At 38.4% G+C, this 24,221-nt stretch overlaps 2 protein-coding genes across 2 annotated transcripts; one reads left to right on the forward strand and one right to left on the reverse strand.

Moving 5' to 3' along the window:
* Positions 1–1,209: 1,209 nt before the first annotated feature.
* LOC124285350 (thiosulfate sulfurtransferase-like) lies at positions 1,210–18,461 on the reverse strand. Its single transcript, XM_046721562.1, has 9 exons — positions 18,359–18,461; positions 16,667–16,832; positions 14,168–14,363; positions 9,569–9,664; positions 5,843–5,984; positions 5,214–5,313; positions 3,880–3,887; positions 3,022–3,146; positions 1,210–1,484 (listed from the first exon to the last, which is right to left on the reverse strand). The coding sequence occupies exons 2-9, from the start codon at positions 16,819–16,821 to the stop codon at positions 1,425–1,427; spliced, it is 882 nt and encodes a 293-aa protein (XP_046577518.1). The 5' UTR covers positions 16,822–16,832; positions 18,359–18,461; the 3' UTR covers positions 1,210–1,424.
* A 69-nt stretch (positions 18,462–18,530) lies between these two features.
* On the forward strand, positions 18,531–22,622 carry LOC124285349. Its single transcript, XM_046721561.1, has 2 exons — positions 18,531–18,693; positions 22,020–22,622. The coding sequence occupies exons 1-2, from the start codon at positions 18,578–18,580 to the stop codon at positions 22,456–22,458; spliced, it is 555 nt and encodes a 184-aa protein (XP_046577517.1). The 5' UTR covers positions 18,531–18,577; the 3' UTR covers positions 22,459–22,622.
* The last annotated feature ends 1,599 nt before the right edge of the window (positions 22,623–24,221 follow it).

Consider the following 24,221-nt stretch of genomic DNA (forward strand, 5'->3'; position numbering starts at 1 on the left):
ATTCTGCACAAAATTCTGCAATGATATTACTGCTAAAACTTTGTTACTTGACATCAAATTGAACACAAATAAAAGGCTTGTAACATTTTCCGTGTTTTTTTTCTTTAACTTGACATGTTACGTTAATATTAAGTCAATTCAGGTAGCTATGGGAGTTCTGGGAGAGCAGGAAGTGGCGGTTCAACTACGGGACGGTCTGGATCTTCCGGAAGAATATTTGGAATATCTGCCATTGTCTCTTGATTGAACTTGTCATACTGGAGTCTCTGATTGTAGTAAAGAAATACCAATGCTTTGATTGGGTCACCCATGCATGACATATTTCAATACGTTCCTTTTCAGCAATAGTTTTGGAATGGAGAGACGTGTCAATCGTTTTCTGTTTCTTTGACTTACTTCCATTTGTACCTTCAGCTTTCCTTGCGAGATGTTTTTTCGATTTAAGTAGGTGATCTTTGACAGTACTTTTCCGTGTGTGATCGATGACGACATTACATACTTTGCAAAATAGCTTTCCACCATCTTCATAAAGATCGCTCGACATCTGACTTCGCTCGTTAGCAGACAGATTTCCAAGTTTAGATCCCGTTTGACTAGGAGGACCTCGCTTGTTTAAAAATTTATCCATGACGGTGACCACACTTATCGACCGGGAACTTAGCAGACAAGCGCATCCGGTATTAACTGGAACGGTGCATGTACAACTAGTACTGGCACGAGGAATATGATTGTTAATATAACGCTTGTTGCCAATTCATGTTTTGTAATAATACCAATTGTTCGTACTATAATTTCAGGCATATAATTCCGTATTGTGCTATAGTTCAGATCAAAACTATTAGACTTCACATGACTAACATAAACGATTATGATGTACACTATGAACGTTTAAAAATGCCTACCCAACTTTTAGTAACACCTGGTTTAGCTGGCTGAATGGGATTCGCTGAATGACATGTTCGAAGTTTGGATGATTTGTAAACAAGTCGACTGTTATTCAAAATTCTGCTTGTAATTTTATGAATTCTGCGGCAAGGAATTGCAAATTCTGCACGTGTTCTGCATGGAAATTGCTTTTCCGCGGCTTTGATGACATTCTGCACTGGGAGGTGAATTCTGCAAAATATTCCGAGACCGCGGAATCGCAGAATCCAGTGGGGACTGAAAAGTCCATGCATACAATATCTATATATGGTTATGACTACAGTAGGGTGTACAAGACACAACCGTGTTTACTGCATAAAACAGCCCTTGATACAGGCCATGGCACATCAACATCAAGGACCTTATCACAGTGATCTAACAGTTCAGTGCATGTTCTGCATAGAAAATCAATTTGAATATTGCGTTTAAATGTCAGTAAATAAATCGCATAGTATGATTATTGCATATATTGTCAGTACAGATCCTAGAGATGGCTGCTATCACTTGCCAGTGACACACAAATCAGCGTCAGCTCTCTGTCCCCATTCTATCCAAGAGCCCTGAAAAGACACAACCATCTTAGTCAAAGGGGGACAACTCTTCTGGCATAAGGTTTGCTGTCTATCAGTGTGAATATCTTTGGGTGTTTACCAGAGGTACAACATCAACAAGTCAATCAAACTACAGCTATGATGTCCCTCTACTCTTTTCAACTGTAGATTATCTGCAATGAATTGACCACTCACTACTTTAAGCGACGCAAATTTTCAGCTCATGCTTTAATTCTAATCCATTGCAGTATGAATATGCTAGTTCAAATGAATAAAGGACATCAAGGCTTAGAGTCAAATGACTTTAACCTTTAACAGACTGTACTTTTACCTTTGACACAGTGTGTTAAAACTGATTACACAGTGATTTGTTATTTGGATGCCGCAATTTAAGTAAGATATTGCACATGTAACTGGACATACGTTCTAAAAAGGTTAGCTAGTCCAGGTACACAGATTTTCTAAACATATTCTTCCTGGCTCCATTTGGTGATGAAACATGGGTATAGAAAAAAGTGCACAAGAACATAATTGTTACATTTTCTTCCCAATGTATCCAGAGGCATTTAATTTTTCAAATTTTATTTTTTAAACAAAATGTAAAAAGGACAAATGCACACATGAACTATCCATGGATGTGATTAGTACCCGGTATATAAACCTGTCAAGTCCCTATACGGATTCATGATAATAATGTTCTTCTCTCTGCAAGAAGCTATTTTATTTGTATGTTCAACTCTTTGCTGGAGTTGTCCACCAGAAGACTGTTGATTTAGCTTTAGCACAGAGATTTGATTGAAAATCTACTTTCAGATTAATCTTATCCATTGTATAATCAATTATTAACCAAATAGTATGATTGTGATGTGATCATTTGCGGATGTTTATACTAAATCAGATACCACAGAAAGTCAAAAGTATTTTGTATTTACCAGGTGTAGGATACAAAGCGATTGACATCAACTTAGGTCAGCAATATTATATCAATGGCCTTTACACCTTGTACCCATTGCATGTGGATCTTTGACGCTAAGGAAAACCCTCATGGGCAAGAAGAATCTATCTGGGTGAGAACAGCCAATGCTGGTTGAAAGAGATGACCTAATGGATTGGGCGGTCAGACTTGGTGACTGGGTTAATTGTGTGTCATCATAACCTGATGCTGGATCAATGCGTGCCATGATTGATCGATGGATTGTCTGGTTATCTGGTTCTTTACAAGCCATAATCATATGATTGGAATATTGCTGAGTTTGCAGTGTTAAATAAAAAATTCCCCCAAACCTCACAGCAAATCCCTCCTATTATAAGCTTTCTGATTTTCTTCTGACCCTGAATGAATCTAGGAGTTTTCTGGGCGGTGGGGTAGCCTAGCGGTTAAAGCGTTCGCTCGTCATGCCGAAGACCCAGGTTCGATTCCCCACATGGGTACATTGTGTGAAGTTCATTCCTCGTGTCCCCCGCCATGATATTGTTGGAATATTGCTAAAAGCGGCTTAAAACAGTACTCTCTCACTCACTCACTCACTAGGAGTTTTCTACTCACATAATAGACTGGTACAACTTCCTTCCCAAGGATGTGAGCGGCTGTGGAAAGGCCACACGCTGTTAGTCCCGCCAGGCATGATGCTACAAGAGGCTTGCCAAGGTCAATGCCAGCCTGGTCAAATACTGTAAGGGAGATAACTCTCAGAGTTAACAGACATGCATAAAAACACACTGATTGCCAGTCTGGACCACGCTTCTATCACGTCAACAACACCCTGACAATATCCAACATACAAGAACCTTTTCTGAAAGCAACTTCAACATAACAGCCAGAAGATGAATGCAGATCAAGTTCAGTACTCCACTGGTGTGCACACTCTACATTCCTCCATCACCTGTAGACACGTGAAGTACGGCTTACAATTGGTCTTCAGCAACCCATGCTTGTCGTCAGATGTCAACCACAAAATGTTGCAAATAGGAGTTTCAAGGATCAAAATTAGTAGTTTGACCATAAAATTAGTAGTCAACTTTATACTTAAAATCATGATGGAGTAAGAGAAAGATAATATAACACTAATCAAGAGTGAAGCTGTAATTTCACATTTCATTCAAAAGCAGATTTCCAAATTATCAGCATTACATTTCTTCTTGCCTTCTCTTTTTGGCAAAAATGTATTTAATCGATGAAAATATATGTTTTTGTCTATATATCTGAATTGTAATGAATATTCTTCAAATTTCATAGAATTTCTAGTGCAATCGTATTGTCATAGTTTGAGGCTAAAATTTGTAGCAACTACGATAAAATCTTAGAGGTTGGCATCTCTAGGATTGGGTGGTCAGGCTTGCTGACTTGGTTGTCACATGTCATTGTATCCCCATTGCGTAGATTGATGCTCATGTTGTTGATCACTAGATTGTCTGGTCCAGGCTTGATTATTTACAGACCGCCTCCATATAGCTGGAATATTGCTGAGTGCGGCGTAAAACAACAAACCAACCAACCAATCCATCACCTGTAATATTGCATACATCCAATTATTAGTCCAGCTACTGTAACAGGACCTAGAGTCATCTCGGTGAAGAAATGCTTGCTGATGGGGTTAACAGGGTCATATGGACAAGGTGTCTTTGATCAAGTGGTCCATGGACACTCGCGACACTGGCTGTCACATAGCCATTTGTAACCAATGCATCATGCCAATGACCAACAAGTGCTAAGGGCTAAGACTACAAAATAAAACGACAGCTATTTTTCTTATGAATGATTCTACAGCCTTGCATCCATCTACTCCATACAGTTCTTCAAATCAGATTTTACAGGTGGTCCCATTATTGTTGCACTGTGTCAGGCTGAGTTCTATATGGCCCCATTTCATTGCTTGACTAAAAGTAGATCACATCAGTGTGTATAACACAGTATATTAGCACTCGGTATGTGTATGTAGTGATATTGTAGACACTGCCAACCCATAGACACAATATACAGTGAGCCTCAGAACAAACTGGAAGTGATTTGTGGACATGTACATGTGTTATTAAAGCGAAATATTCATGCCTTTCATTTACCTTTGTTTGTACAAGAAGGCATATGGCTGTGTAAAAAACATTTTAATTTGTTGCAGGTTTTGCATATGTTTCTGGGTGTCTTCTTTCAACTGTTTCTTGTGAATAAAGTGTTCAGTTAAACAAATATGGTACAGATTAGCATGTCTTTCACAGGATCCTTTGTAAATACCACAAATAGTATAAATGAATTATCTGCGAGTTCGTCCATTCTGAAATGGACAAAGGGATCCCTCAGTAGGTGGGACATGGGGTAGGGGAGAATTGTAAGCTACAGTTTTGTTTTGAAACAATTTGTAAGTCTGTATCCCCAAGTTTAGCATTTTGTTTACAAATTCACCATGAATGTTGTACATGAGTGGATATTTCTCCTTGGATATGAGTTAATTTTGTTATGAATTCATCTCCTGTCTATGTATTCCGCTTATGGTGGAACAGAGTGTAGACAAACCCATGAAGTAGTTACTGTATGTTGTCTGCTTGGGATTCTGGGCAAGATTAAGTTCTCAGTGGCCTCAGCCATAGTTTGAGGATCAGGGCCCACTTGCACAAAGTAATCTTAGTGCTATGATAATCATAACTCCCATATTCTAACGCAGACTTAAGATAGTCATAGCGCTTAGACTGCTTTGTGTAAGTAGGCCCAGGTTATCAGGCCAGGAGACTTGCATGTAGACTTACATTTCTTCAGATCTTTTTTCAGATTTGAATGTCCCATCAGGATTGAAGATATCTTCAAATGGAATACATCTTGCTCCAGGAATGTGACCTGACTTGATCTCTGGACAAAACACAATATTCACTGTATTAATAGTGAAAAGAAACACTACACCATGTTCCATAGGCTGAATAACTACCTTGCATGTGTACAACAACAACAGCAACAACAACAACAGCAACAACAACAACAGAGCATATTAGTAATGCATTAGATCCAAAACTAAAGCAAGTTAAACTGTATTATCCTGATCAATGGATCAGTGAGCAATTTCATTCTCAACTCCCTGGGAATCATACAAGACAAACTGCCTTATGATGATAGAAGATTAAAAGTAACAATACCATGTAATCAAGCTTGGTTAACAGAGGCAAAGTAACATGTGTTTCAGGCATCATTAAATAATTTCACTTCCTGAACTTTTAACCGACTTAGCATCTTTATGTCTATTTATAGTATGACCTTCCAAAGCTAATCATGCTACCTGACTTGGAAAATATCAGCAAACTGCAAGATAGAAAAACTATGACATAAGAATGCAATGATGTGGGATGTCTTGGCCCGAGGTAGGAAGACATCAACACACAGCTACCTGGAGGCAGATCTGTCTCTCCCATGAAGCTCGGCACATCACGGGCATCAACTATTTGTTCTCGCTTTGTTTGGACATTGTCAACCATCGCATCATAGTCACGCAGCAGATTGGGATTGAGACGAGTTTCAAAATTCCCTCTCTGAAACAGACATGTCGAGTTTTGACATGTGTCTGAATAAGCCTTCAGTGTAATAGTGAGTGAGTGAGTTAAGATATACAGTCACATCAGCAGTATTTCAGCCATATCGTGACTAGAACAAGTTATACATTTATAATATATAAAGTTAGATTAATAAAAACGTGTCAGAGTAGGACAGCATTAAGAACTAGAATATCACAGATATAGATGTAACAATAGTATGTCAATCTAAACCTTTTTAACTATTGAAGACAATTCAATATAGAAACAGGCTATAGATTGCCAACAAACGAAGGTGGATCACCATACTAGGGACCATGGGGACTTACAGTACGTTTGCTACATGCATGATCTTGGTCTTAGGTACCCTCTCAGGAAGACAATAACTTTATGTTACTTCAAAACCCTCGAGTATACAGCCACTTACAATCTCAGTTGCAAATTTATACTACCAATCAGAAAATACCATTAATCTTTTCACAAAAGATATTATTTTGAAAACAATTTTCTTTCTATTAAAAACAAATATTAAATGATAATTAACATGGTTAACAAGATCCTTCATTGTTTTCACACTGAAATATTGATCCCTTGTGATGTTAAAGATGAAGTCAAGCAGGACAAGCTTGAACATGATTCCTTCATCACAAGGGGTACCGAATGGAGGATTCTCACCTTTTAATAGGTACTCCAGAGTATATCTAGAATGACTGGGTAATATTACCAAACATGAATTCATTGACCCATGTACTCTGTATGATTCACCATCCATATTATTTTGCATGTTTCTTACCTTCATGCTTAATTTCAACATTAGAAATACTAGCAAAAAGAAGGTTGAATATCACTAATTATTCGGGGTTCATATTTTTCATATGATGCCCTAGGGCAAAATATCACTTTGTCATGGTGACGTGATTTCATGAACAATGCTATGATGACTCGTTTCGCCTATGATGTTATGCTCTACATGCAGCGACGGCGGGTAGCCAGCCTTTGTTTTGAAAGTAGATGTGGGTTAAATTTCCTCAATTGTATGATTTCGGTAATAAATAGAATATTATATTTGTGCCCATATCATACTATGTTTACGACACTCGTGCCTAAATATCGGTATATTCTTTGCTCTTGCTCAGGAAATACCAATATTTAGGCACTCGTGTCGTAAACATAGTATGACATAGGCAATATCCTCTATATAGTTCCCTGTTATCTACAATACTCGCAAAACAGCACATATTTAGAAGTCTAGACAGTAGGAATTAAACAGTAGCTATACATTTTAAACATTACCCAACAGTGATTTAGAAGATTAGCAAACTATGTTTTCAACCATGTTCCTATTGTATCAACCTGTGCGTGGCACTTAAAAAAATACAAACATAATCAGGATGAACCCGAAAAACAATCCCCAAATCAAATTAAGTCAATTTAGTGGAATATATATTACATTTTGTCAGAATGGGATGTCATTATTATGTTAATAAGACGTGCCATAGTTCAATGCTGGTTGCCATCTGGAATCATGAATTTAACATCCATGACACTGTGCTGGAAAGTGTGCTGGCATGATTCACCTCCATGTTATAATGCACATAATACAGCTGCCACACATGTCTGCATGGATCGTGACTTTTGGAAACTAATACACAGTTTATATGTTAATGCTTTATATTTTCAGTCGCACACAATAGATCTAATGGAGACCAAATACATTTGATATGAACAGAATGATAAATGTTCAGCATCATCATGGAAGGGTCATCTAGGTATGTAGGGTGTGAAACATGAATGTAAGTGTCATGTAGCAGTATTATTCATTGTGTAACAAAGTTCAGATTTATATACAGATTGTTTCTCTGGTTTTGTGTCACTTCAAAGTAAAACGTTTTTGCTTGTATAGGTCCATCTCCTATTCTCGCGGGTTTCCTATTCTTGCGGTAAACACGTTTTCTGCCGAAATCGCTGATGCGCGACACTTAGCGGTTGTTTACATCACCGACTGTTAACTAGGAAGTGGCCCAAGTCTGTGAGTGATCAAAATCTTGGGGAGTTTATACCAACTTGGACATATCATTACTTTTTCCCGCCCTTTCCGGCAGGATTGCTCTTACAAACACTCAATAACGTTAATTCCTGGTAATACCGCGAGAATGGGAAAAGCCTCGTTTCATCAATGGCGGATGGCATTGTTTATCACCAGGCTCACGAGTGGTAATTCACCTGATGGATCTGGCAGCTGATAGATGTACATGTTAGACGAGAAGGCACTTCATTTAAAAACAACAAGCATGAATACGATAAGAATTGTCTATGTTATGTTTTCAGCTGATATCCGTAAGTACCGCGAGAATAGGAAAAGCCTTCCTACTTCGCATTCGCTCGTCATGCTGAAGACCCGGGTTTGAATCCCCACATGGGTACAATGTGTGAAGCCCATTTCTGGTGTCCCTTGCCACGATATTGCTGGAATATTGCTACAAGCGGCGTAAAACCATACTCAATCACTCAGTTGGCATGCAAGACAGATAGTTTCACACGTCCACTCAGGGATTATTGCCTGTGTCCAGACTCTCACCATGGCCTGACTAACCCAGGTGCCTGTTATTGTTAGTGACTCAATACACTGGGTTTTGGTCCTGCTTGGCAGGACCTTGACAACTGGGGCAATCCCCTTGACCAAACCCATGAAGGTCCGGGTTAGAATGAACCTTCAGTAACCCATGCTTGTCGTAAGATGGGTGCTGATGGAGAGCCCAACCTGCTAGACGACAGATCCTAAGTCATCACTGTCACTACATACCATGCATAGGCAATTTGAACAGAAATCCTCTCATCCCTCCACTTAAAGCCCAGTTCCTCTTCAGTGGCGATGCTGGGCGTCCGAGGGGAGAAGACATGACATGCTAGGCTGGGCATGAAAAGAATCTTGTCCTGAAGCAAGGTGTATGTCTTAAGGCTCCCACAAGTGATGAGGCTTGCCGACAGGAGGCTTGTATGTTGACACACCAGATTGACGGCTGATGTTAGGAACTGGTCATTTTTTCTTGCCGACATCATAAACGATGTAGCGCAGTTGATTACTACATAGCAACAGGGCCATGATGGGATGGGATAACATCGAGTCCTAGATGGAATCCTTGAATGAACCTGAGCCATCAAGTGACAACTCTGCATAACTTGGGGCTAGCTGGACAGAGAGATGATCCTGCATCTATAGGATGCTTCTCAGAGGAAGAGAGAAGAACCACTTATGAAGCATATGACTTTATGGATAACAACTTCTTGTTTATTGTATGTAGTGATGTTTCGATGTAAATTCTTACACTGTTAGGGACGTGAGTGAGTGAGTGAGAGAGAGAGAGAGAGAGAGAGAGAGAGAGAGAGAGAGAGAGAGAGAGAGAGAGAGAGAGAGGTCACTAGAGAGAGAGAGAGAGAGAGAGAGAGAGAGAGAGAGAGAGAGAGAGAGAGAGAGAGAGATCAGGAAAATTTGTACAGTAAATTATGCTTAAAATTATGCTTAGAAATTATGGGAAGGGGGCAAAATGTGGCACCTTGTCCATGTCACAAGGGTACCTACTCACCTTGACTTCAGGTTCTTCGTCTGTCACTTCATATCCATTCTCCACCCACTTCTTCAGACCTCCGTCAAGCACCGATATCCTATTGTGGCCATACAACTGAAAACAATGTCAGGAACTCCAGTTACTATGGTTACAAACAATTTCAATACACTCTTTTGTAACTGAGCTCTATTTTAAAGCATTTTTAACAATGAACGTATTGTATATGAAAAAGGCAGTTCCAGGCAGGGTAACACCAAGTAACATTACTTAAACATCATTTGGTATGTCATAGCCAGGGTTTGAACCACTGACTGTCAGCTCCCTTGGCAGATGCTTTCTGTTCTAGCTCAAGAAGTGAAAATGCAAAATCTAGGAATTTCATAAAAAACCCATGTATTTTAATGATAAGATATTACAAAATTTAGGAAAATACTAAATAAATGCATGTGGAATTTTATTTGTAAGCAAAGTGCATATTTTTTTAATAAAGAACAATTGTTGTCATCAATGACATGAACTTTTGTAACATAATAATATCTATATATATAGGACTTGTCCATATGAATATTTGTGCATGATGAGGAAGAAATATGAAAAAAGTAAGTGACTGAGTATTAGCACAGGTCGGCTGCTGACACACCCACAGGGTTCAAACCACATTCATAGGTGAGGTGAGGTGAAATTGGGTTTAACGTCATGCTTGAGAATATTTCGCTCATATGACGACGTGCATGCGTGTGTATATGCAGCTGCTGGTACTAGCCCAGACTGTAGCTGGTTTTATAGTGCTAGCCCACCGAGATACCATGCCACAGTGAAGCATGAATACCCCACTCAGACACATTATACTGACTCCGAGCCGACCAGTCCTTGTTGTACCCATTAATGCTGAGCGCCAGGCAGGGACCAACAAGTACCATATTTTAACGTCTTTTGGTATGACGCGGTCGGGGATCGGCCACATTCATAGGTTCCTCTCATGCAACTCTGTACAGTGAACTGCAGTACCTTTGGCACATAGGCCTCCTGTGTCCCCAAAATATAAGTGAAGCATATTTACGTAATAAGTGCCCTATGAATTGAAATCATTGGCCAAGTATGTTTGGCTGACTGACTGACTGAGTTTGGTTTTACGCCGCTTTTAGCAATATTCTAGCAACATCACGACGGGGGGACAATGGGCTTAACACAATGTACCCATGTGGGGATTCGAACCCGGGTCTTCGGCGTGACGAGCCAACGCTTTAACCACTAGGCTACCCCACTGCCCTCAAGTGTTTGGAATTGTAAATATTTAATATTACGGACAAAAACTATGAATTATATACACCCTTCTTATTGCTAAGACATAGTCTAATTGTCATATAGTGCAAAGAACCTGTGGGCAAGTTTGTTAATAAGTTTTGAAGAATGTTTTGCAAGGGTTATTGAGCATGCATTTAAAGTATATTTCATATATTGCACATATCTAAGATAGTAATACCAGATTAACTGGATTGGTTCATTGCATCCATAGCACTAGTTATAATATGAAATTAATAATATGTTTAACAATGCAATCTTTTCATGCCAATAATAGCATCAACATGATTAGTCTCAGTGAGTGAGTGAGTGAGTGAGAGTGTAGATAATAGCCTGACATTTACAACCTTGGATCTATTTATACCTCAAAAAAGAATGAACATGTAAAATTGGCTTTGTAATCTACAAGATTTCGGTTGAGTAAAATGTCAACAGCTGGTGACTAGAACTCCACATTTACATCCTGTACCTTGTCAGTCAGCCATAGCCAATTTTGCTTCACTAGCCATGAATATTCTGTTGAAAATATATATGCCTGCTGTGCATTTAATTTTAAAAGTGCATTACTGTAGAAACAATTTACACAGTTTTATATTTGGAGGACCCTGTTATGCACATAATTGATCCATTTTTCAAATGTTGAATCTACAAACCAAATAGGGTTTCATTTTCATCCTACATCTAGGGCAGTGGGGTAGCCTAGTGGTTAAAGCATTTGCTTGTCATGCTGAAGACCTGGGTTTGATTCCCCACATGGGTACAATATGTGAAGCCCATTTCTGGTGTCCGACGCCGTGATATTGCTGGAATATTGCTAAAATCGGCGTAAAACCATACTCACTCACTCGCTATTAATATTTAACAACCCTCATCAAATCTAAAGCAACTTTTCCAAATGATGAGATCAACACAACCCTGTTTACAGTCTACTTTTCCTTGAAATACAAGCAGCAGGAAGTGGGTAAGTGTTGTGTTTCCTTCCTGCGAACCACTGGAGCCACTCGATATTAAGATCTATATATGGCAGTGTAATCGCGCAGACCCAAGCATTAGACCTAGTAACCCCTCCAGTTTTAAATAGTGAAAAATTTAACTGTGGAGTGAAAACATAGCAAATGAGTTTGGTTTAATGTCAGAGTGGAGTAGTCCATGTCTGGACATGTGAGTTGTCTCAGGCAATTACACTTGGTGGATGCACCAAACATGCTGCTAACCAACCTAGGGTTTTTAGCAACAAACCCAAGACTGGCTAATGCTAGAAACTAAGGCATGCAGCTCTGCAACTATGACTTAGCCTGTTGGGCCACCTGTGATTCTTCCATTTCCGACCGCCTCCGTGGTGTAGTGGTTAGCGCGTCCGCCCAGAGAGCAGAAGGTCGCGGGTGCGATCCCCGACCACGTCATACCAAAAGAAGTTAAAATATGGTACTTGAATCAGTGTAATGAGACACACTCATACTTTCATGATCTGAAGACCCGTGAAGGTCCGGGTTAGAATGAATGTTCAGTAACCCATGCTTGTCATAAGAGGCGACTAACGGGATCGGGTGGTCAAGCTCACTGGCTTGGTTGACACATGTCATCGGTTCCCAATTGCGCAGATCGATGCTCATGCTGTTGATCACTGGATTGTCTGGTCCAGACTCGATTATTAACAGACCGCTGCCATATAGCTGGAATATTGCTGAGTGCGGCGTAAAACTAAAGTCACTCACTCATGAACTGAAATATCTTTAACAGGACTAATGTTAATTGCTGTCCACGTTGTTCTGGTCACTATATTGTATATACCACTGTTATAAGACAGACGTTTTATCACTCTGATGTGAATCTCTACCTCAAAAAAATCCAGACAGATAATATTTATTCTTTCCATCAAATCCAGACAAATTATTTTGAAAAAAGAAAATTCAAATATTGTCAATCAGTATTTGGTTTGTAAGTGGTCAGTATCTCCTATAACCAAGCAGTAAAATAAGTGCGTGATCTGTTATATAGTAGATTTTATGAGCTTCACTACGTTGGACTACATTGTTTTAATTTTTTCAACCAGATTAAAAAGAAACAAATCATAAAATGAATATCACAAAAAATAATTTCATTCATATTCCCCGATTTACAAAAGCGTTCATAAAGTTACGACCTGTCGTAAATCTATTGCTTATCTTAGGCTTACGGATGTCGTAGCGCTACGAACGTTTTGTGGATTAGGACCCAGGTTGATGAGGGTCCTTCCTGTTTTGTGTCTTCATCTTCCATGATTATTTTATTGAGCCATGGTCCAGTAGTATCATGCAAATAGGTTTAGCATCATTTATCACATGGGTAGCAAAGGCTGTTCATCAATACAGATTTCAAGCATAAATTTTCATGGGTAAGTGCATCGAGTATTGTAATGCCAACATTTACTTGCAATCCATTTAGTATATATAGTACTTGATTCTTGAAAGAAGTCTACATATGATTAAAGTTATTTGTACACCTCTGCAGGTGAGTAACCGATTTTAGATGCCTGATATCAAACATACACGTGAGAAGACATTTCAGGTCCATAATTGGCTACTCCATGGTAATAACCTGAGATCAGACGATGATGGACTACTTTCCCTATTGTAGCTTATTTGAATTCATCTACCATCCGTCTGGACACTTTATGGCAATAAATATTTGATATCTTCTCTTGTTGGCATCATTTTAGTCGCTAGTCCACAGATGTAACCGATATTTATGGACGGTCATAAGTGGAATGTATAGTAATGAGCAACCCAGGTGACGTTAAGCATGACCATTCTTATGCATTATACATCTTTTATGTATTATGCATTAAGTAATCTTTATACCTCTTTTTTCTCAGTAAGACTACAAGCTGTCCGACTTCCAATTTTGTGGAAGCCTCAGTGGGTGAGTGGGTTACTTAGAGGGCTGACTTTGTGTGCTGGATATTAGGTGCCGGACTCTGAGAGTGTGGGTTCAAATCCCAGATGGGACCCAACCCCCAAAAGTACTAGAATCTGTACTTTGAGGAGAAAGTGTTATCCCAAATATAATATATTGTTAACATGACATGTATTGACTGTTAAATTGCATGTGATGCCACAAAAACACTAAAGTCATAATAAATAAAACACATGAGTCTCAACGCATTGCTTCGTTTTTAAACAATTAGACCTCATGGCCATAGACATTTGTAAACAGAAACCTTTCTTCAGTAGTAAAATTAAAGTTTTGAAGGTTTTGCAATATATTACACTACACATCACAATATGCCAGCTCATATTGCAATATATACAATATATCCCTACTTGACTCACTCACCCTGAACAACCACCATGTCCGCACCGACGGTCTTGTGTTGAATCTATCATAGGCAATGATGTGGGTATCACTAGAGATGCCTAGGCCCTGGACGTAGTCAGTAAAACACTTGGGGTCCGGGAGATTGCGGGGTATTAGAGGCATTGGCTGTACGCACTGGTTCAAGTCAAAATGTTTAGATCCAGGAATATGACTTCTGCAACAAGAATATTATAAAATAGTACACATTCTATAAACAGTCAAAATGTTAGAATATGTTCTTGAAAGCTGATGTTATCTGTTAATTGGTATTCTAGAAGTTGGTGACTAAATAAGAAAACTATAAGCATAACAACTGCTTGTTAAATGCATTTAGTGATGTTTCCATGTATATTCTTCCACCATTATTCTAGCCCGATAACAGTGTAAAATCTACAGTCCAACAAACATAACAATTTCAAATTAATTAAAATTCAAGGGATTATATTTACATGCATAGAAATGTGTGCCTGTGTTTTAAAAATTTGAACTTGTTTTGATGACAATGTTCAGGGTGCAGTACCATGTTTAATATATCATGTAGGCAAGTGATCCTTGTACATAAAATTTTGAATTTGTTTTGATGACAATGTTCAGGGTGCAATACCATGTCTAATACGTCATGTAGGCAAGTGATCCTTGTACATGATGAATCATTTTGAATTTGTTTTGATGACAGTGTTCAGGGTGCAGTACCATGTCTAATACGTCATGTAGGCAAGTGATCCTTGTACATGATGAATCATTTTTAATTTGTTTTGATGACAATGTTCAGGGTGCAGAATCATGTCTAATATGTCATGTAGGCAAGTGATCCTTGTACATAAAATTTTGAATTTGTTTTGATGACAATGTTCAGAGTGCAGTACCATGTCTAATACGTCATGTAGGCAAGTGATCCTTGTACATGATGAATCACACTTGCTATAGTTCCATGTTTGTGATGACATCCAAAAGGACCATCTCAATAAATACTAGTATACACTCATGTACAAACATATTTACTTTAGAGATGACCTCCCTCTGATTTTGAGAAAAAATTGCATGATGTCCTAGGGAGGATTATTGAAGAATCAGTTGGTCCCCATCCTGAGTATGAATAGCAATACCACGGCGGCCACAGTCAAGTCAAGGCCAGACAAACCAGTGGCTGACTGAATGAGCACCAGTCTACAACATCAATCTCACTCAACCTGACCATGTTAAAAAGCTGAGTGCAGGATCCTATTCATTATCAGAATGACATAGCATGCACATTTCCAGCAGAAAAACAGCCATAATATTTCCCAAAGATCTCTACGAAAGACATCTTCCTTTGATTTGAGATCTAGTCTGTTGTCAAAGGTCACACAAGCTTTCCATGCAGAGCTGTAATTTATGCTGGGATAGGGATATTCTGGTCATGAATAATAGGAAAATAAATTTTAAGTGATTCCATTTCATTTGAATGGATAACCAAGCATTTATTTTTGTTCTCATGCCTCCCTTAACTAACAGAATAATTGGTGCTGCTCACTCGTGGACTGTTTCCTAATTCGTTCATCTGGCGGTTGGGCTTTCTGTACACAGGGTTACAAACTGGCACTAGCATGCGTGCCCCAAAATGTGTTTTGGCGTCATCATGTTATCACTATTCTGGCCAGTTAAAGTTTCAGGTTGACTCATGCCAAGCCCTTGTCCTCAGTTATCTACCCGTGATGAGCCAGGTTAGAATTGATCTTCGGTTACTCATGCTTGTCGTAAGAGGCCACTAACAGGATCGGGTGTTCTGGCTTGCTGACTTGGTTGACGCGTCATCGTATCCAATTGCGTTGATTATGCTGTTGATCATTGGATTGTCTGATCAAGACTCGATTATTTACAGACTGCTGCCATATTGCTGGAATATTGCTGAGAGTGGCGTACAACTAAACTCACTCACTACTCAGTTATCTAAGGTAGTACATTGCCATTCTATTACGATGAATACTTTTATCCAATTTGCCACAATGACCTTATTTCAGCCAAACTTCAAATGTGATGAAATAGATTTTCAAATAGATTACACCCTAATGTCAAAAAAAAACTTTCTGCATTACTGACTGACTGACTGAGTTTGGTTTTACGCCGCTTTTAGCAATATTCCAGCAACATCACGGCGAGGGACACCAGAAATGGGCTTCACACATTGTACCCATGTGGGGATTCGAACCCGGGTCTTTGGCGTGACGAGCCAACGCTTTAACCACTAGGCTACCCCACCGACCCCTTTCTGCATTAAGATATGAGAGGTTCAAATGAAGATGTCACTTCTGAAGCTTTGACAGCAATGGGCCTATAGGGCACATGTGAAATTAATATCAAGAAACTGTACTAGATTATTATATCAAAGATAATTCAGACACTTTCACAACATGGGCTATATTTGAAATAGTTTTAAAAGTGGCATTACAGGTAAATTTACTAATGACATCCGAGAATCATGACAATAGAAATACTAACTTTTGATAGAATTCTGTGTAGCTATCAATGCCAGGTTTTGGCAACCAGGATGTGTCTAAGATTCGCAGGATCCCATTGGTGTTGTGATGGATTGAGGCTAACTGCTCACGGAGCCAATTGGTAGAAACTAAGGTTCCAAGTCGTATAACTGTCATAGTTAAAGTACCTGAAAACAATAGAAATCTGTGATAATGATATCAATATTATCATTCTATATAAAAGCAGTAACATATATCATAAATGGCTGAAAATAAACAGACATATATTAACACATAAAGGTCCAAACTGCTTACTTGATCAATAAATTTCTTCTTCAGTGAAATTGATACACATACTTTCAAACATTTTAGAATTTAAAGGGACAGAGTGATGACTGGTCTGTCTGTTTGCATTATAGACAATAGCTGACAAGGCTTGAGCTCATTGTGCACTGTTCACCTTATTCCATGAGAGAAGTTTCTTTCCAATGACACCACAGGTTATGCTCATCACATGGAAGAACTTTCCTCTTGTTTGCAAACAAAGACACTTATTCTAAAATATGCAAAATTATTGCTATTCCTGAGCACTTTACATGTTGTATAAATATATAGATATACTACTATTGTGGAAGTGTGGTAGACGTGACATCACACATTATTTGAAGCATGATTTGATAACACACAAAATCATTGATGTACTGTAATTTTAATAGCCATGATGACATGCATTTGTTTATAACACACAACCCTGAAATAAATATATTAAATGCAGTCCAAGCAAAACTGTTTTTTTTGTAAACTATTTGATCTTCACAGAGTAAATGTTAGTCGAGACAGCATAAAACAATGTTCATGTTGTTGAGTAATGGCAGTCTCTTGGCTGAGTGCAATGTTTAAAATACCTGACTGCCAAATGCAGTATACAGAGGACAATTCTGAATCTGAGGTCTTACATTACAGCAATAACTTCTTAATAATTGACATGAAACTGTAGCTCATGCATCATTAAATACTACATGATCACCATTTGGTATACATGTATACATTTACTAAACCAGGTGAAGCATATAATTGAAACACTCATACAGAGAATATTAATGCATGGATATAATTAAAACCTTTCAGTAACAAAGTGGTATCCATTTCATACTGATGCAAACATTAATAAAAGAAAAGTGTTCGACATTAATTGCAACACATGTTTCATCATATGTTTAATATGTTACACAGTATGAAAATGTTACAAACATATAAGATCTCTATATTTGGTACAAAACTATTGTTGGCTAGAGAATGTCAGTTCATAAAATATGTGTCATTTTCTTGATAACATCAGGCCAACATAACATGGAACAAAATTACTATTTCTTGGTTATCTACTGATTATCAACCTTATGGACATTAATAATATAATATAACGTTTTTACTACATATAATTGGAAAACACTGGGGATAAATGGTGGTATATCATTCACTTTTAACTATACAAGTAACCACTCTCACAACCACAAATTCACAAGCACTCTTAGCTGACCTACTGACCACGGTTTTACAATCACAGGCTTAACTTGACTGCTGGTACCTGCTGCAGATTAGAGTCCGGCCTCCCCTCACCAACACGGCAACAGCAGATGTGACAGATTCCGTGGTATTTGCATTTATGGTTAACTATGTCATCTACTGCAAAGCAGCTAAAACTAAAAATACTCACACCACAGAGCTGTTGGTAACCACAAGACGTGTCTCCGACACTGTGCAGCTCCTGCGAACTGCTTTTCTGACGTGATCACAACGCCCGGCGAGTTATATGTGACCTTGACCTGTAATGTTTTGGAATTCAACACTTAACTTCCGGTGACCTTTCATATCACGTGACTATGATTCTTCCGGGTCCATTTTGACGACATGTTGGTTACAAACGGCGAGGAACATGCCACACTGTTGCGTTCCACAGTGCAGGAATAGAAGTGAAACAAATCCCCATTTGTCATTTTATCGGTTTCCTGCTAATCCTGCTACTCGAAGGAAATGGATCTTGATGATTCAGTAAGGAACACCAATGAATTAAATTTTAACAATTTCGATCATGTCAGCTGTCAGTCTGGTTGATACATTTTGATGCGACTTTAAACATTATAATGTGTAGTTGTACGTACCTGCCTTCAGTACATGGTATGTTTTGTAGCAACTTGAAAATATGCGTAACGGTGGGGTGCCGTCCGAACATTTGCCAGGGTTGGTACTTCCCTCAACTCTGTTAATGCTCACATTTCTTCACGTTGTGGTACTTGGTTTTCCTACAGACCCGTGCCAGTTATATTCGGACACTTGACGTAATTTCCATGGACTTACATGTTATTTCAGTGTAGCATAAATAATTTCCATGAAGTGAGATTAAGCAGGGAGACTATATAAGGGGGTGTTGTAGAGTATCCCTGGTTTAAGATGGGTCTATGTAAAATTTGACAGGCAAATTTGAAATCATCTCTGCTCTGCGCATATAATTTCAGTTCAATTCTCCGACCACTATTTTACTAATGACACCACATTTATCAACTTACCTATGGTTCCACAGGTAGGCCGCCATGTTAAAGGAGTTTACGGTACTGTACATATGTTGATTAAATTGTTTCCATTCGATAAATAAGCAACGGAAAATTAAACAAATTAACATGTATGTCTATGGAAATTACGTCAAGTGTCCGAATATAACTGGCACAGGTCTATATGATCAAAGGGCATTGCAGTCCTGCATCGTGCTATGTTGGCAACCTGCCAAGTTATATTACACTATGTAAACACATCTTTGAGTTCAAGACATGGTGTCTTGCTAACATATCCTCATAGTTATGGATTTACACTTTAAGGTTACCCAGGTACCCTCACCACTACTACCCAACCCTATCAGGTACCGATTACTTGAAGTTAAAGGTTTCCCCGTTATACCATTGATTCCACTTTCAAGAATGGCTGGATATATCTCAGGGAAAAATATTACTGGTATTTTGATCTCAACTCTTGTGACAAAACTAAATTTTCCTCTACTCTGACTGGCTGAATTGTGTGTGTGTGTGTGTGTGTGTAATGTGTGTCTGAAATGCCAAATGGTGGGCAAGTTGAAAAAGAAGGAAAAAGACATGGAGTCACATGTGGGAGCCGTGGAAATATAGTTCACTTAGTTATAGAACTTGATGAATTACCTTTGTTTTCTATTCACTGCTCAACATTTATAAATTTGTCCAAGTTTTAGGCTTGAATCTTGATTAATGCCTCCCAGGGTTACAACATTATCCTACTAGACCTCCAGCTCTACATGAATTCAGCATTTATAGGTTAATTTGAGTCAAGGATTAACAACAGTCAGGATCTCAGATGTCCCTCAATGGTCATCAGATTGCACTCAGGAGGTACCAGGTGTCGCTATCAGGCACACTCTGCTTTCACTCTCAGGCTTGGCTGGAACCTGTGTTGGAGGTGTGTGGTTCGATTCGATTCGATGTGTGGTCGCTACTAGTGGGTGGCCACAATGGAGACAGTATATAACTTGATTGTTTTGCTGAAAATGTCACCATAAGCGGGCATTGAATTGACAAACATTGTCATGCTGTGAGGTACCAGCTCTCCACAGGGTACAGCATGTTGAATTTGTTCCTGAATGATGAATAGAGGTGTTTTCTGACTTCTGCACTTCTTAAGAATACGTTGAGAGGAAATGATAAACATCTGGTTGTCTAGCATTTTGAAGTGAACATTTATTCTCGAATATGTCATGCAATTTGAACAACTGCTTGGTTATATTTCTTTGACCATTTTAACACACTCTTTCTCTCGTTCCAGTCCAAAACTTCTTTCACTAGACTACCAGTGAAAAAAATTCCATGAGTACATATATAAACTTGATATTCAGTCTGTGCATTCTTACTTGCCATAAATATTAATATACTTTTGCTTTATTAACGTATATTTTTGTCACACCTGTGTTATTCATAGTTGGAGTTATTCTAAAGTATCTTAATAATATATGGGTAAACGTACAGGTACATTCCATCGACAAAACTCAGTGCCATGACATCACAAAATGATGTTATATTGCAGTTATATATTACATTACATTACATTATTTTATATTATCCCTGTTGAAGATTTGGAACTACTTGCTGGTATGTTATATGCTAGGATTCATATTTCAGGAAAATGTTGGTTTGTCAGTTCTTACAGGGCAGATGAGTACCATTTACAAAGTGATGTGACTCCGGAGATGACTTCTTTCAGTTGATAAAAATTAGGAAAAAAAAATCCCAACATTTCGTCAGTAGCATAAAATATGTGTCCAGACATTTTGCCAAGCATCTGATATAAACTGAAAGGTCTTCTTGCATAAATTGAAAATGCTGACGAAAGTGGGTGTCAGATTGATAAAATGTTTGATGATGTTTATGGTGCTATGGAGGGGTCAGTTTCAGGTTGTACTCATTCTGCCCATTTTGTTACTTTTGTTGCATTTACCTTAGTTTTTATGTATTCATGGTAATTATATTAATTTCATTTTGCAACAGAAATAACAGTAATCTTAACTTTGGTTCAATGTTCAACACATTGTTCATGAAGTACATGTCCTGGACAGCTTCAGTTTTTGTGAAACCCATGATAAGTGAGGTGAAATTGGGTTTAACGTCGTGCTTGAGAATATTTCGCTCATATGACGACGTGCATGCGTGTGTATGTGTATGTGCGGCTGCTTGTACTAGCCCAGACTGAAGCTGGTTTTATAGTGCTAGCCCACCGAGATACCATGCCACAGTGAAGCATGAATACCCCACTCAGACACATTATACTGACCCCGAGCCAACCAGTCCTTGTTGTACCCATTAATGCCGAGTGCCAGGCAGGGACCAACAAGTACCATATTTTAACGTCTTTTGGTATGACGCGGTCGGGGATCGAACCCGCGACCTTCCGCTCTCCGGGCGGATGCTCTAACCACTACACCACGGAGGCGATCGAAACCCATGATAAACACACAAGGCATATCTCTTGAAATATAAGATTATGATCAGTATGGATCTGATCCCGTTATGGATAATCATGGGATCCCTGCACTTGTAACGGTTCAAACTGCAGAATGTCAAATTATGGAAGTATACACATCTAATAAATAATACTAAACCTGGTAATAAATCCCGGCCTCCTTTCACAAATCACTAAGGTGATCGTAAGTCACTAAGGTAACCTTAGTGCAATGTTAAAGAATGGGAGTTCAGGTTAACCTTAGTAAAGGTTGCTTCATGAAAGGAGACACTGGAATACAGTTGATTGTGTCATAATGCAAAGTGGAATTCATTTCTCTTTCATTCTTGTGTTTGTCATTTAAGGCGAGATGACTTTGATCCAACCCCTAATACCCGAGTCTGCAGTTGGCATTTCCCCCATGGCAAGGAAAAGGGACCGTCTAGATTTCACTGGACTGAGGATCTCAAGGAGGGACAATTCACTCCTCATGATGATACCACTGACGTGAGGAAAACGAGGCAGTCAAGGAAACTTGGCGGCAGTACCAAGCATTACGTTAAATCGGACAATCCTCTGGAGATTCTGGCTTCTGCTGCCTCAGTCATGGAGGCATTGGCGCCACATCCTGTAGCCATTGCAACAAAGGATCTTGGGAAAAGATACTTCAGAGTCATTGATGATGTGGAACGCTACAATTTACATGCTTATGCTAAAAAGCCGCGTTCAGCAGATAGTGTACGGGATGGTAAAGTGGATAAAACGATGGATGGTGGTGTGTCTGAAGACTATGTGGCTATGTAACTAACAAGACTTATTTTTGTACATATTTATATCTATTTCTGAGATGTATTTGTATATTGTTATTGTGATATTAAAGAAATGTTTGCTATTTTGTCATGTACCAGTAATCTCTTTTTCAGCTTTCTGAACTGATTAATTTTGGAATAAATATTTTGGAAAAGTGATTGAGTTTAATATTGTTTTGAACACTAATGTAAGGAAAGACTTAAGTAATGCATGCCCTGGACAGCTTCAGTTTTGGTGAAACACATCATCCCCACTCAAGGCATTTTTCTTGAAAACAAAGGATTGTGATCAGTATGGTTCTGTGATCCAACCCATTATGGATAATCATGGGATCCTTGCACTTGTAAAGTTGCAACGGATAACTGGACTGCCAATGCCTAGAATATACCGTGCAGATTGTAAACATTTGAAAAATGTAGAGGAAAGGCTGCAACCACTTCCATGGTTGATTTTAAAGCCAGGATATGTTAAAATGTTCCAGCTATTTTGAACCCAGAGATAACTCAAGACTTGAGAAAGACTTTGAGATGTGTTTATACATCAAGAATTAGATCCGTGTTTCAACACTTACTTTTATTACTCGCCCGCTGAAGATATCATTGTTTAATAAATCTACAATGTTATTACACATTGTGTAATAACATGGCATGATGCCGGGCGTATGATGTCATAATGGTTTACAGTTATTACGTCACAATGGTAATACCTCTGTCACAATGGTATTAGATCTTGCTTGATTCACGGAAAGCTGATAGTCATCACATTGTAGGCAGTTTATCAATTTATGTTGGAGTGTAATAAACAGAATACTTAACTCGGTTCCGTGAAATACCATTTTTATTAAACTCGTGAAAGATTAAGTATCAAACTTGCTTTCACTCGGTTGATACCAAATCAGTAACTTGTTGAATAAAAATGGTATTACATGGAAGGTCATTTGGTATCCTCTATATATCCTTACTATAGATAAAGATGTGGCTAAATGTGTCAAAATGCTAATGTTAAAGGAAGAGTGTTTCTACTGAGCATGATCCTTTGACCCATGCCGGTTTTAGAGGATTGAGCAAACAACGAGCAAGAATATCCAGGCTTGCTGATAATTTGGCTTAGTTTAAAAATTGTCTTTAGTGACTCATCTTAGACACATGTATTTAGATTTGATGTGATCATATCTTATCCATTTTCACATTTGACTGAGACGTTTCATAGGTATGGAAAGATGGTACAAACTTGCACATAATGAGACTTTAAAAAATAAGAAAAGGGGATTAGTACTCAGCAATGTGAACCCGTCATGAATCAAAGTTTCACAATAGTTTGAAATTGACACAAATCTTCCTCATCTTTTTCCATGTTTATCAAAAGATATCAAAATATATTAAGAATTTTTTTAATGAATTTTTATTTGTTTCTTAGGTCAAGAGTTAATAGATGAGAAATGTAACCACACACGACTTGCAACAACAACAAACTGTGGCATAGCAGACTTAACTTACCATGGAATATGGTATATTTTATGTATGATTCATGCTGTGTGTAAAATGTACTCATCTGTCTCATGTGAACATGATTCTAATCAGAGTTACTTCCCTTAGATTGTAAAAACAAATCTACTTTTTGAACAAGGTCTGGAAGCAGATGTTTCTGTTATTTGTCGCTAGCATTTCTAACTTAAAACTATAATATCAATGCTTCCCACAGTCGACTATGTGCACATCTCATGACTAAATGAGCAAATGATATGTCACCTTATTTCT

This window comes from Haliotis rubra, unplaced genomic scaffold (assembly GCF_003918875.1).
Source record: "Haliotis rubra isolate DU_JTF1 unplaced genomic scaffold, ASM391887v1 Scf36, whole genome shotgun sequence".
Lineage (NCBI taxonomy): Eukaryota > Metazoa > Mollusca > Gastropoda > Lepetellida > Haliotidae > Haliotis > Haliotis rubra.

What these genes read in the sequence shown, in the direction of transcription:
- LOC124285350 (XM_046721562.1), bottom strand. Translation starts at nt 16,821, where the DNA reads ATGACAGTTATACGACTTGGAACCTTAGTTTCTACCAATTGGCTCCGT. An exon ending in ACGAAGAACCTGAAGTCAAG is followed by an intron (nt 5,985 to 9,568) that starts GTGAGTAGGTAC and finishes TGTCTGTTTCAG; the next exon opens with AGAGGGAATTTTGAAACTCG. An exon ending in AAGTTGTACCAGTCTATTAT is followed by an intron (nt 1,485 to 3,021) that starts GTGAGTAGAAAA and finishes GTGTCTTTTCAG; the next exon opens with GGCTCTTGGATAGAATGGGG.
- LOC124285349 (XM_046721561.1), top strand. Translation starts at nt 18,578, where the DNA reads ATGCCACACTGTTGCGTTCCACAGTGCAGGAATAGAAGTGAAACAAAT. An exon ending in AAATGGATCTTGATGATTCA is followed by an intron (nt 18,694 to 22,019) that starts GTAAGGAACACC and finishes TTGTCATTTAAG; the next exon opens with GCGAGATGACTTTGATCCAA.